Here is a 13,786-nt window from a genome sequence, read left to right as displayed (position 1 = left end):
ATTGGTTTTAATCATGAATCCTAACAAGTCAAAGTTGTTATTCAGGTAGTGACCTTTAAAAAAAAACAATAGTATTGTCTTTATATATTGATGTTCTGACTCTTTGAAAAAGCCAATAGGCTTGCCTTTATGCATTGATGTGGTGATCCCTTGACAAAGCCAACAAGCTTGTCTTGTATATGAATGTAGTCACTCCTTCACAAAGCCAATAGCCCTGCCTTTTAAATATTGGCAGTGACTTGCATGAAAAAAACTACAAATTCACTGAAAAAACAAAAGTCAATGTGTCAGTTATATTTTGGTAAAGACATTTTTTTTTAGAAATTCAGGGAGAAATCCAAAGATTAAAGTGACGTTCTAGTTAGGTGAAAATGTCACTGACAACATAACATTGTAAACTAAAAATACACTGAAAATTGTCAGTTACAGTTAACTGAACTAACTATAACTCTCCATTGCCATGCACTGCTTATACACTCACTTATTACATCACTCATAACAGGTTCAATGAGAGTATTGATGGCATCACTGATGACATCTAAAATGACATCATGGGCCATGAGTTATAGTTTGTCGCACAAGTTATACTTACTTCAGTTAGTTTCACGTGGGCTTGTCCCCAGCACAGACTTGTAAATTATTATTCTGCTTTTAGTGAACCTCAGAAAGATAAACAGTTCCCACAGAAACATTTACAACAATCTAGTACATTCAAGCTACTGCAGCTCGGATCCTGAAAGGAGAGAAAGAGTGAGAACACAGCAGCTAAAGAACATTTTCAATGTTGGCATAAGTCATTGAAACTGAGTCCCCATGTGGGCGACACAGCAGAATAGGGAGGTAAGCACTGGATCGTATGCCAATAGAGGTGCTGGGGTCGATGGTGGAGGGACAGATGATGGCACACGGTGATTGCGTCAAACTGGGAGGCTTCATGTTGTACAAGGAGATAGTGGGGTATAGGGTGGATGTAACATCTCAGAAATGTATCGCTTGGCTTTTGCTCTACTGATGTGTTAAGGTGGCGCCCGTGCACTTATTGTTTGTTGTATTTGAAAAATAAAATTTTACAAACAAAAAAAACACTGTCTAACTTAACTTAAAAATTACACTTCATATAAGAATATATGATATGCAGATTAATATATACTTTGAGGAAAACGAAAAACAGTGACAGTGTGTCACCACTGGCAGTGAAACTGTAATCGCCAAGTTACACCCAGGGAACTGTAGCAGATACTCGACTTCAGCTGCCTCCTTGGAACCTGAGCCTATTACCCTATCACCTGAGTGTTGTACCCTCTCGATACTCCCCTGCTCGTACCCGTCTTTCAGTTGGGTCACCAGCCGCCATAGATGGGAAATCTCAGACTTTAACCCCCGCATCTCATCCCCTGAATATTATACTTGGCAAAACCTTTTCCAGTTCAATATATGAATCACTTAATGTACATTTCCAAGGCCAAGTTTTAACAAATCAGTTTCAAATGATCTGTCTTTCAGAGCTCCTGTACTTCCGCAATCGGATTCAGTAGATACATTTGGGAAAATGCTTTTCATACGTTTGGCAAATACAATTATGTTTGAAAACGAAACTTTAAAGATAATGCCCGTGTGGACCCTGGAAACATTGTCTAATATGCAACTGAATGCTGAAAAACAGACAGAGGTAAGGTTACTCTTCATTTTAAACTGCGATTATTGCATTAAAGCTAGATACAAGTTCTTTATTTAAACGCATTTTTAAATAGAGTACTCCATAGTCTTCCACTTTTCGTCTAATTTGCATTCTTTTATGTTTTTTATTAATGCATGCAATTTTGGGCTTATTGTATTTTATTTGTAGATCACACGTTAGAAGCGCTTTCTGGCGCTGTGGAAAACAAGTAAGCGAACCTTGTCAACATATATCAGTAAGACATAAATAAACAAAACTAAACGCGAAATACCTACTGGGTGATGCTCATAATTATCTCTTGTCTCAGTTTGTTTCGGTATGCAGAGAAAAGAGGGAGAGAGGCCTACAGTGACAGACAAGCATTTGCAATGAAATAGGTCTCGCATTTACGCGAGTTAGAGCTATTGGCATTGTAAATGACAATGCCTTTTATTTATGTTTTGGTTTTTAAAATATAAATAAAAGGCATTGCCATTTACAATGCCAATAGCTCAAACTCGCGTAAATGCAAGACCTATTGGATTGCAAATGCTTGTTCCCGATGTCACCTATGGAAACTGTAAGTGAAACATGGAAACATCTCGACATGCCGTGGGCTGATACCAAGACATGAGGGCAGCTCCTGGAGCCAATGCCTGTAGGGACTAAGGTAAACACACCGGACTGACCCACCAACTCTTTCTGTATGTTATGTGGCGTGTCTTGTGACATGAGTTCTGCCGAAGTATCTATAGCGACCTCTAGCCAGACATACCAAGGTACTTCTGTGGAAAAAGTACTTTAAAAGGCAATAGAAAAAAAGACTGTATTTTATTCCCCTACCAGCATAAAATGTGTGCACACAGAAAACGTGCTTTCACAAAGCTGCACCAGACACGTGTACAGCACACAAACCTTGTAAACCAAGGTAGTCTCGCCCTGTTTGGTCAAAAAACACGGTTATTACTACGACATATTTGTTTATACCGTGACTTTTTCGCTTGAGGAAACAAAAATAAATATCCTTTTTAAATAACACGCAGCACCTTTCCCTCTAACATATTTAGGAATTGGATGAATGCAAGGAAGGAAGCTCCCCGTCCCAGGTGCCTCGCCCCCTACAAAGTATTTGTTTATCCAGCGCCACTCCTGTAATAACCACTATTCCAGATGTAAATATATGTAGATATATATTTATTCCAAGCAGGTACAAGGACAGGTCATCATACAAGCTAGTCCAACAGTTAACTCTCTCTATATTCTAGAATACAACAATACAGTACAACCTCGTAGAACACCAAACAATGATGTAGGTATGCCACATCTCCCTTCTTTACAATAAACAACACTTAAGTAAAGTACCTATTACATAAATAATATGACAAGAATAACATAAAATAATGAATATTAAAAAGGCACCGGTGTCATTATTTAGCCTAAAGCAATCTGGCGTCCAGCCGACAGGGACAGCACTTTGCTCTCTGTGCCAGAGCTGCAATTTGGGGTTGTGAGGTTCCGTGACGATTTGAACCCGTGTTTTCAATATTGTCGGAAATACATAATATTGGTATCAGCGAACCGCAAATGATCCATTTAGCATATCCTGGTGTTTTCGCTACGCTACGAGCAAGAGCACTCCTTTTATAAACACATTTCTGATCTACCCTCGGCATCCATCTTAGATCGTGGCCGCCATTTTGTGGTTCCTTGCCCTCACATATGCAATAGCCTCTGATCATTTCATTCACTTCACTTTGATTAAGGACACGTAGCCTTAGCCGGAGATTCACCTCTTACATGACACGTGCACCTTAAACCAGATCACGCTGAAGCTGCATGACTCGACAAAGGCTGCCTCCTCTGCCCGAGGCCAGCCCACCTGAACTGGTTTTCCTGTCCATTGTACCTGATCATGATTAGGCGGCCGAAGCCGGTAGCCTTGCCCATTTACAACCCACAAACATCTCTTATCCCTTTTCTATCTTCTGCACCTGGCTCTGCTCCTTTCCTTCTGGGCCTTTATTAGGGGGAGGTAACGAACTTTACGATGAGGCGGTCCGGGTCTTGAATGCAATATTGACAAGGGATTGTGATGGACTGGTGGGAACCCCTCTTCGTGATGTTTGGTATCAGATATTATCGACAGTTCCTGTGTAACGCCAAATATTTATTGTTTAGAGACACAAAGGTTTGGGAATGTACCGACATGTGAAATATTTGCCTAGAGCACAATTTTTAGTATATAAGGAGCAACCCACTTTGTACAAATCGAACAGTCTCCTGAATTCTGCCCGTGTGTAGATTCTGTGACTTCTGTGTCCCTGCAGTAATAAACCTTTGGTCTTTGACGCCACCATCGAGAAGCCTGTGTTTCTGTTCATTTGTGCACCAAGGCAGGTGGAACTCCGGGGTCTTCGGGTGTTGTACCCTGACACCTCTGGACGGAACCAAAAAGTCCAGAACTCCAATTGGCGCCCAACGTGGGGCGACGTCATTCGGTACCGGTCCAAAAGCCTGAAGAGTTCGAGAAGCTTCGTGTGAAGATTCCTGAGGGAGGCGCCCCACTTCATCGATCCCGGCATATCGCAAAAGTGGCCCTGAAGTTCTCTTCCACGAGGGTTCCCGTTCAGGACGGCTGCAGTGGGCCGTTGCCTTGACCGTCGCCCTGTCTTGGACCCGAAGTGGTGCAGTCCTTAGTACGGCGAAACGTGACGGGTTTCTCCTTGGTGACGTCTTCAGTGCCTCAGTTAAGTATTTAGTGATAGCTAGCTGGTTACTTTTGTGAGGATTGTTAAAAATCCTTGATCGGTTCTTGGTTTGGTTTGGTTTTGTAAGATTATCACTAGTTGTTCTGGTTACGATAATCTATTTGGTTCAGTTTTGGGTATCGATACATCAGTTCGTTTTGGTAGGCCTAAGTTCTTGGTTCAAGTGCACAATTTGTTTCGTGTTTTGTTTGTTTTGTGTTCCGGACTGAGAATGGTAAGTCGGAAAATGTTGTCTTGTTTTAGTTGCAACAGTGACTCACAATTAGAGGATTCCTGTCTGGTTCCTCCGATTGGGACTCCCCTATATGACCTATATTGTAAGTATGGTGTGGGTCCTATAACTTATAATGAGATATGGGTCCGCTATTGTAAGAAGGATGGTGTCCTTAGTTGGCCATTGCATGGTAGTTTTGAACAAGAGATTCTCGACAATTTAGAAGAGAAATTGTTTAGGAAGAAAGCCCGGCCGGCAATGTTTGACTCTTTTCGTTATTGGCGGAAAGAATCCAAACAGAGAGAAATGAAAAGGTTGAAGAAAGAGCAAAAAGAACTAGAAGAGTTAACTCTAGAGCAAGCGACTAAGCAGTTGCAGGCTAATGAGTGTGAGAAAGCCATAGATGTAGCCATTAGAGAGCGTAACTTAGCGATTGACAAGTGCTATCCTGCCTTGCCATCGAAAATGGCTAAGATACTGGAGGATTCCGAAAACGATCCTCTGCTATCTTATCTGTTACGGTCGCCTCCACCGTATGCACAAGGTGCTACGGCTCCACTGATCCCGAATGTTCAATTGCCGGTTGCTGGACAACCTGGTGTTCTTGTTCCTCAGAATCAAGTTCCTATACCTCCTGTGGTGAATGTAAATGTTCCTACAGCTCCTCCTCTTCCTGCACTGCCCGCTCCTATACCTACCACTGTACCTATTGGTCCTCAAACTATTTTCATCGATACTCCTACTGTTTCGTCATCTATTCCTACCTCTACTGCGTTCTCTATGTCTGCGAGTGTACTAACTCCACTTTCTGTTCGTCGAAGAATTACTGATTCTGTTACTAATATGCTGTCTCCTATATATAAAACCTTGATTAAGACTCCTACTCCTGACTCTGTTCAGAGACGGAGTCAGCTTCCAAGTACTGAGGAACGGGGAGTTTTAGACTCCACGGCTCTCAGATGGATTACGAAAGTTAGAAGATATAGTACGAAAGATGTGTTAGAGACATTTATGCAATGGGGAGAGCCAACACAGCGATACGTCTTCGACGAGATGTGCTCGTTGTTGCGTGAGGAAATAGAAGAAGACGATGTCGAATCAGATTTGGAAGATTTAATTAAGATTCAAAAAGAGTTTGCTGCTGGAATGATAGTGGGCGATAATATAAAGGAAGCGATGGAACTCATTTTGAGTTTTAGGAATGATCCATCTCTTCGTTCGCCGAGAGATTTAGAGAAAGGTAAAATGAAGCCAAGTCGCCAATATCCTATGAGGGAAGTTCCTCCAATTTGGCGCGAAGCAGTACAACGTGATGATAATGCGGGTATTGCAGCTGCTCCAGCACAGTTCCAAAGAGTATGGATACATATTCCGTGGAAGCGAGCAGAAGTGTTAGCAGTGAAACAGGCCTTGCCAGATCCACGTAAGAATCCAGCCGGATATTACAAGGAATTGACACAGACAGTTGAGGCTTGTATAATGAACTTAGCCGACATTGATATGTTGTTTGGTAATGTAGTTCCACAACCAGTGTGGGCTAAAATTCGTAGAGAGGATCATCAGGCTGCTTTAGGTGGTGATTGGGCAGCTATCACTGCAGCAGATAATCAACAAATAGGTGGTGCGAAACCTGAACCTTTGATCGCTAATCTTCCAGGTAGAATAATAGATTTAATGAAGACTCTGATGCCAGCATTGCGTGTTAATTGGGATAAATTATCCGCATGCAAGCAGAAGAAAGACGAAAGTGTCTCCGACTTCTTCACGAGGTTCGAAGAGACTTTTGTGGACCATAGTGGTCAGGATATGAGCACTGAAGGAGGACAGAGATTGTTTGTCGATAAATTTGTGCATAATTTGTTACCCGAATTATGCAATAAATTGAAAGACTCAGAAAGTGCGTGGGCTGTATCTACGACAGCGCAAATACTTGCGACTGCACAGTACTATGAAAATAGGGATAAAGAGGAAAAGGAGAAATCAGAGAAGAAAACGAAAGATTTAAAGACTAAAGTTCTTTTACAGCAGGCGTATCCGCCTCGCACGAATCAGACTAATATGCAACAGAATTCGTATCAAAAGACAGATTATAATTCGACCAGGCCTCAATACCAGTGGAATCAGTGTGCGTACTGTAAGAAAGAGGGTCACTATAAAAATGATTGTCAGATTTTAGCGCAAAATAATGCGGCAGCAGCTCAGAGAGGTCGTGGTGGTTATGCACAGAATTCTAAAGGTCGGGGACGAGGTGCTATGCCTCCACAAACTAATGATCGTCCTTCTAATCACTTTGATCAGCGAAATGTACAGTCAGCTCAACAGAATAGATCTCAGCAATATCTTGTTGAGGATTATTGTGAAGTTGAAGAGGGATTTCAACAAAATGGGTACTAGGACAGCCATGGACAGAGAGAGGGAGTAGTATCAGTTCCAGTGGATCAGAGTGGGCCTTATGTCGCAGTAGCAACATCAGGTGTAGTCGAACCGTTTCTGTTGGATACTGGTGCCGCGAAAAGTTCTATCATGCATGCGAAACTCCCTGGCGCACCTTTGTCTGGCTCAACAAATGTTTCCGTAGGTTTTTCAGGCGCCCCTGTGTACAACCCGATATCTGGTCCTTTGTCTATTTCTGTTGGACCGTGTCAATTGAAAGCACCCTTAATTTTGACGACAGGCTGTAATGAAAATCTGCTTGGTTTAGATTTGTTAAAACGACTATATGCGACATTGTACTGTTCTCCGGAAGGAGTACAGCTTACTTTGGGTAAAAGACTCACCTCTCCGATGTACTTGTCAATGGACGCACTCCCGCCGGAGCTACGTTCACTCCCTGATTCTCTTTGGGCGACTGGTCCCAATGATGTAGGTCTGCTAGAGATTCCACCGTATGTAGTAACTTTGAAAGCGAATGTGAAATTTCCAAGAATTCCTCAATATAAAATATCGAATGAAGGTGAGCGTGCACTCTTATTGATTGTGCAAGATTTGATTAAAAAAGGTGTGGTTGAAGAAACGCGAGGAAATGTTTGTAATAGTCCTGTATTGCCGATTTTGAAACGAACAGATCCTACAAAGCCTCCAGTCTATAGGTTTGTCATAGACCTTAGAGAAGTTAATAAGATTGTAATTCCGCAGTTTCCTGTAGTGCCAGACATTACTGCCTTGCTAACATTGATTCCCGCTACAGCCAATTGGTTCTCAGTCATCGACTTGAAGAATGCCTTTTTCAGCATTCCGATAGCCGAGGAAAGCAGAGATATTTTTGGCTTCTGTTTAGGAGGTCGCAGTTTCAGATTTAAACGCGCTCCACAAGGCTACTGTGAAAGTCCATCTATTTACAGTCAAGCTTTAAAAAGTCAGCTAGATTCTTTTGTCCTTCCTCCAGGTTCTGCCCTAGTACAATACGTAGATGATCTTTTGGTGGCTGCCGATGACAAGGAAACTTGCAAAGCAGCTACAATTTCACTATTGCATCATTTGTCTAATTTGAATCATAAGGTGTCACCTTCCAAAATGCAATATTGCTGCCAAGAAGTAACCTACTTAGGTCATCTCTTGTCAAAGGAGGGAAGGAAGTTGACCCCAGAAAGAATAAAAGCAATTACGCAGATGAGTGTTCCACGCACACAGAGGGAAGTACGTGCCTTTCTAGGTATTACCTCTTACTGTAGGCAATGGATCCCAAATTTTTCACTTTTAGCAAAACCGTTGGTAGCTTTGACTGGGAAAAATGTTCCGAGTCCGGTGCCATGGTCTGATGAATGTCAAGAGAGTTTTGCTGAATTACGAAAAGCTTTGTGTTCAGCTCCTGTATTGGGCACACCTGATTACAGTAAGCCATTCACGCTCTACGTTCACGAAAGAGAAGGTTGCGCGTTGAGTGTCTTGACACAGAAGTTTGGTGATAAACAACGCCCTTGTGCGTATTTCTCATCAACATTAGATCCGGTAGCTAGAGCATTGCCTAGTTGTTTGAGGGCTACAGCGGCAGCTGCAGCTTCCATTCGACAATCTGCTGGTTTGGTGATGAACAATATGCTAGTGGTCATGGTTCCTCATGCAGTGGACACACTCATGAACCGAACGAAGACACAACATCTTACTAGTGCGAGATTATCTGGTTACGAGCTGACGTTATTAGCGAGTCATATTCAGATCAAAAGATGCAATGTATTGAACCCAGCAACATTGTTGCCGACTGATCAAGAGTCGAGTGATTCTGAGCCACATGACTGTTATTTCAAAACGGAGGAAGAGACAAAAGGTCGTATCGACTTGAGAGATACTCCTCTATCCGACCCAGATGGTACGCTGTATGTGGACGGGTCATGTTTTAAATTGGAGAATGGTGATGTGACTGCTGCCTACGCGGTAACGACTTTGAAGACGATTGTGGAGACTGCAAGAGTGAGTCAGAATTCTGCCCAAGCTGCAGAGTTAATAGCTCTTACGAGAGCGTGTGTTTTAGCTGAGGGAAAGAGAGTGAATGTGTTTACAGATAGTCAGTACGCATTTGGCGTGGCCCATAGTTTTGGCCGGTTGTGGAGAGAAAGGGGTTTCATTACGTCCCATGGGACTAAGATTCAACATGGTCAGCTAGTTAACGACTTGTTAGAATCTCTAACCTTACCGACTGAAGTTGCGATTGTGAAGTGCAGTGCTCATAAAGCAATCACGGATGATGTTGGTAGGGGAAATGCCTTTGCTGATGAAACCGCTAAACAGACAGCTAGAGACATGATGAGTAGAATGTACATTGCTACGTCTGCAAGATGGATTGCTGAGTCTGGAATGTGTGAGGACACAATGGAAAGTGTGAAAGAGATTCAGAAAGAAGCGACTGAGGAAGAGAAACGCGTATGGAGAGAAAGTACGGGCAAATTGGACTCGAATGGATGTTGGATCGATTTGACAGAACAGCAGCGTTGGATGTTGCCTGATGCGTATGTGCTTGCAGTAGTGACGATGGCGCATGGAGTGGCGCACATAAGTTCTAAAGGGATATGTAAGATGTTAGCTCCAGTTTGGAAGAATGAGGGAATCAGTAAGTGTGCAGAGAGAGTGGTGAAAAATTGTATGGTGTGCTTGATGCATAATCCTGGCAAGGGAACTCCAACTCCAGCTGGTCATTTTGCTCCTCCTTCCTGTCCCTTTGAAGTAATACAGTTAGACTTCATTCACATGGAACGCTGCAACAATTTAAAATACGTCCTGGTGGTGGTTTGTGCTTTTTCCAGGTGGATAGAAGCATACCCACTAAAGGACAACACTGCTTTATCAACTGCCAAAATTCTTCTCAAAGAATTTTTCCCTAGGTTTGGAATGCCACGGATTGTATGGTCAGATAACGGAAGTGAGTTTATAGGGAAAGTTATGCAGAGTGTGTGTGCTGGTCTAGGATTGAAACAAAAATTTCATAGTGCGAACCATCCCCAGTCTGCTGGTTTAGTCGAGGGTTACAATGGCACCCTCAAGCTTAAAATGGCCAAAATTCAAGCATCCACAGGTTTGGCTTGGCCAGACGCACTTCCTTTGGCCTTGTTATCAACGAGAGCAACAGTGCATTCTAGAATAGGGCTTTCTCCATATGAGATTGTATTTGGCCGCCCGGCAAATGTCTGGGGTGTGCCAAGGCCTAAACAATTTTGCTCCATTGAATATCCTATGTTGATAGACTATCTTTACGACTTGACTGCTAAATTAAGTCTTATTCATCAACAGGTCTTTGATGCTTTGCCAAAACCTCCGGAGAGTCCAGGGCATCAGCTGAAACCCGGCGACCACGTGGTGGTCAGAAATTTTGCGAGGACAAAGAATCTTCAGCCTCGCTACATCGGCCCCTTCCAAATCCTGCTGGCGACGAGGACAGCTGTACGTGTTGCTGGTCGCAAGCACTGGATCCACGCTTCTCACGTAAAGCGTGTTCCACTGCCGCTGCCCTACGACGACTGGGTGAAGAAGGGAATTGGTGCCTCCGAAGCTGAAACAACTCCGAAATTTGTCCCTTTCAGCGATGCCGATTTGATTTCTGACACTTTGAAACGTGACTCTCCTCTTGAAAAGACTACTTTGAACATTGAACATTTGTCTCCAGCATCAGAAGAAACTTTGCCATCTGCGAACGTAAACTCTGCAACAGCTGCTAGTGATACACTATTTTCCGATCAGACAGTACCAGCGAAGCAGAAATACAACCTTAGAAGCCATAAAAAGGACTAATAAAGCAGGCAACTGCATATTGTGATTTTGATATTTATATACATTGGACTTTTTTGCTTTTCAGCCAGGAAGTTTGCTATTGTTTATTGTTTTTAATAAATTGCCTTGCCGTCTGGGTAGCCGTAGGGTCGTGGCTGTGTGCCTAGTTTGAATTTGCAGGGGTCTGACACAAGGTCGATCTTTCTGTTAGTACTGGGAACTCCCAGGGCTGACAGAGGCATTTTCATCTACGTACACATCATCAGTGGTCGCGAGCGGATTGTAGAAGATGGAGCTTCCTGCGCTGCAACGAAAGAATGTGGTTTACGTTCGCAGAAACAGACTAAATAGAATTCTTCATAGCAAATGTTTCTTGATGCAATGTGCCATTACATTTTTGATTGTTTTAGCAACACTGGTGGGTGGAATTGTCTTTAGCATAAATTTGATTTTTGTGCCAGTATCTACAGTACCTCCCCTTGATCCTGCTATTTCTACTGTTTCTTCTATACACTCTTTTCACTCGTTTCCGGAACATGAGCAAGCTCGACGCTCAGAATTCATTAATAATACTTTTGTACAGCTCTTGCACCAACACCAACTGGTAGTTAACACGACAGACTGTTGGGTGTGTGGCTTGATACCCCACACTATGGATAAAGGTATTCCCTATCTGGTTTTGCCTTTCAGCTACAATGGATCATTTCAGGCCCTTCAAACCATCTTTGCTTATGCTCTTGAGACCTATCCTCCACGTCCACCACGTTCCACTAAATATAACTCTGCCAACAAAGCTTTAGTCCAGGGAATTATTGACATGGTCAAAGACGTCAATAATACTCCATCATACCCTAGAGACGAATTGCGAGTATATTTAAGTTGGAATACTTCAGAGTATCGCCTTAGTTTAGGAGAAAGCAAGCGTAAAAGCTCAACTCCAATCTGGGTCGTACCTCACCGAGGTCAGGTCTGTTTGCAAGGTAATGGGAGAAATCCGAGAGCTCAGCTAGGGAGGAGTGAGTGCGTAGAGACTTATGTGTTTCCGGCTAACTCTTCCCCTGCCTTCCTTACTGCCAGGGGTACCTACTTCATCTGTCGAGACAGAGCTTATACATGGTTGCCTGCCGACTTCTCAGGATCATGTTATATTGCTCGATTATTGCCTCCGACATACACTGCTTCACCTGATTACCACAGAACAAGAGTAGCGAGAGGTGTCTTCAGCAAGGAAGATACAGCTGGTCAGGAAGCTGGAGACTTCTTCAAAGGCTTCCTTCCGTTCTGGGGGCCTATGGCCAATAGTAGAAACATACGTCAGCTAACACGGGTAGTTGAATCTACTATTACCGAAACTGCTGGTGCCCTTAGCAATCTGACAGCTGAGCTTCAGGCGGATAGGCTCATGACATTGCAGAACCGTATGGTTCTAGATGTTATACTTGCAGATCGAGGTGGGGTATGCAGAATGATCCAATCGAGCTGCTGTGTCTTTATTCCTAATAATGCTCCAACAGTTTACGAGGCGATCTCTAAGTTGCACAAGATTTCGGACTCCATACATGTAGATGAGGGAAACTGGTCCTTTATGGAGTGGGTTTGGACTCTGATCTCAGCGTGGGGATGGAAGGTTCTAATGGTCATTGGTGTCATCTTAATATTACTATTCTCATGTTGTCTGATTATCCAGTGTGGTCCTGCTCTGTGTAGTCTTTGTGCTACAACCTGTTTTAGGAAACCACCTGCATTTGGAGAAAAGACACGAGAAAGGATGATGATACAACAGCATGTCACTGACCTGATGAGCATAGAATTAGACTCTGACATAGACTGAGTAATTGCCTATGTAAGGGCAAAAGGAGGGTCTGAGGTTCCGTGACGATTTGAACCCGTGTTTTCAATATTGTCGGAAATACATAATATTGGTATCAGCGAACCGCAAATGATCCATTTAGCATATCCTGGTGTTTTCGCTACGCTACGAGCAAGAGCACTCCTTTTATAAACACATTTCTGATCTACCCTCGGCATCCATCTTAGATCGTGGCCGCCATTTTGTGGTTCCTTGCCCTCACATATGCAATAGCCTCTGATCATTTCATTCACTTCACTTTGATTAAGGACACGTAGCCTTAGCCGGAGATTCACCTCTTACATGACACGTGCACCTTAAACCAGATCACGCTGAAGCTGCATGACTCGACAAAGGCTGCCTCCTCTGCCCGAGGCCAGCCCACCTGAACTGGTTTTCCTGTCCATTGTACCTGATCATGATTAGGCGGCCGAAGCCGGTAGCCTTGCCCATTTACAACCCACAAACATCTCTTATCCCTTTTCTATCTTCTGCACCTGGCTCTGCTCCTTTCCTTCTGGGCCTTTATTAGGGGGAGGTAACGAACTTTACGATGAGGCGGTCCGGGTCTTGAATGCAATATTGACAAGGGATTGTGATGGACTGGTGGGAACCCCTCTTCGTGATGTTTGGTATCAGATATTATCGACAGTTCCTGTGTAACGCCAAATATTTATTGTTTAGAGACACAAAGGTTTGGGAATGTACCGACATGTGAAATATTTGCCTAGAGCACAATTTTTAGTATATAAGGAGCAACCCACTTTGTACAAATCGAACAGTCTCCTGAATTCTGCCCGTGTGTAGATTCTGTGACTTCTGTGTCCCTGCAGTAATAAACCTTTGGTCTTTGACGCCACCATCGAGAAGCCTGTGTTTCTGTTCATTTGTGCACCAAGGCAGGTGGAACTCCGGGGTCTTCGGGTGTTGTACCCTGACACCTCTGGACGGAACCAAAAAGTCCAGAACTCCAATTGGGCTTGTAATAGCTATTGCACGCAAGTTGTACGGTTCCAGCCCTTGCTGACGCCATACCGCCTCGCTTTGAGCGTACCACGGACCTTTCTGTTCCTCCTTGACCCCTGACAGCTCGCACGGAC

General features: G+C 43.4%; 1 protein-coding gene across 2 annotated transcripts in view; it reads left to right on the top strand.

The window, feature by feature from the left end:
* The window catches only part of CFAP43 (cilia and flagella associated protein 43), a 922,989-nt gene that overhangs the window by 354,676 nt on the left and 554,527 nt on the right, over positions 1–13,786 (top strand). For both annotated transcript variants that reach the window (XM_086922745.1, XM_086922746.1), the window contains one exon: positions 1,504–1,669. In XM_086922745.1, the coding sequence (XP_086778871.1) occupies positions 1,504–1,669 (166 nt within the window). The remainder of the gene's footprint in view (positions 1–1,503; positions 1,670–13,786) is intronic.

Source organism: Lissotriton vulgaris, chromosome 5 (assembly GCF_964263255.1).
Source record: "Lissotriton vulgaris chromosome 5, aLisVul1.2, whole genome shotgun sequence".
Lineage (NCBI taxonomy): Eukaryota > Metazoa > Chordata > Amphibia > Caudata > Salamandridae > Lissotriton > Lissotriton vulgaris.
Note: the sequence above shows the minus strand (reverse complement) of the source record. Positions and strands in the feature narration are given on the sequence as shown.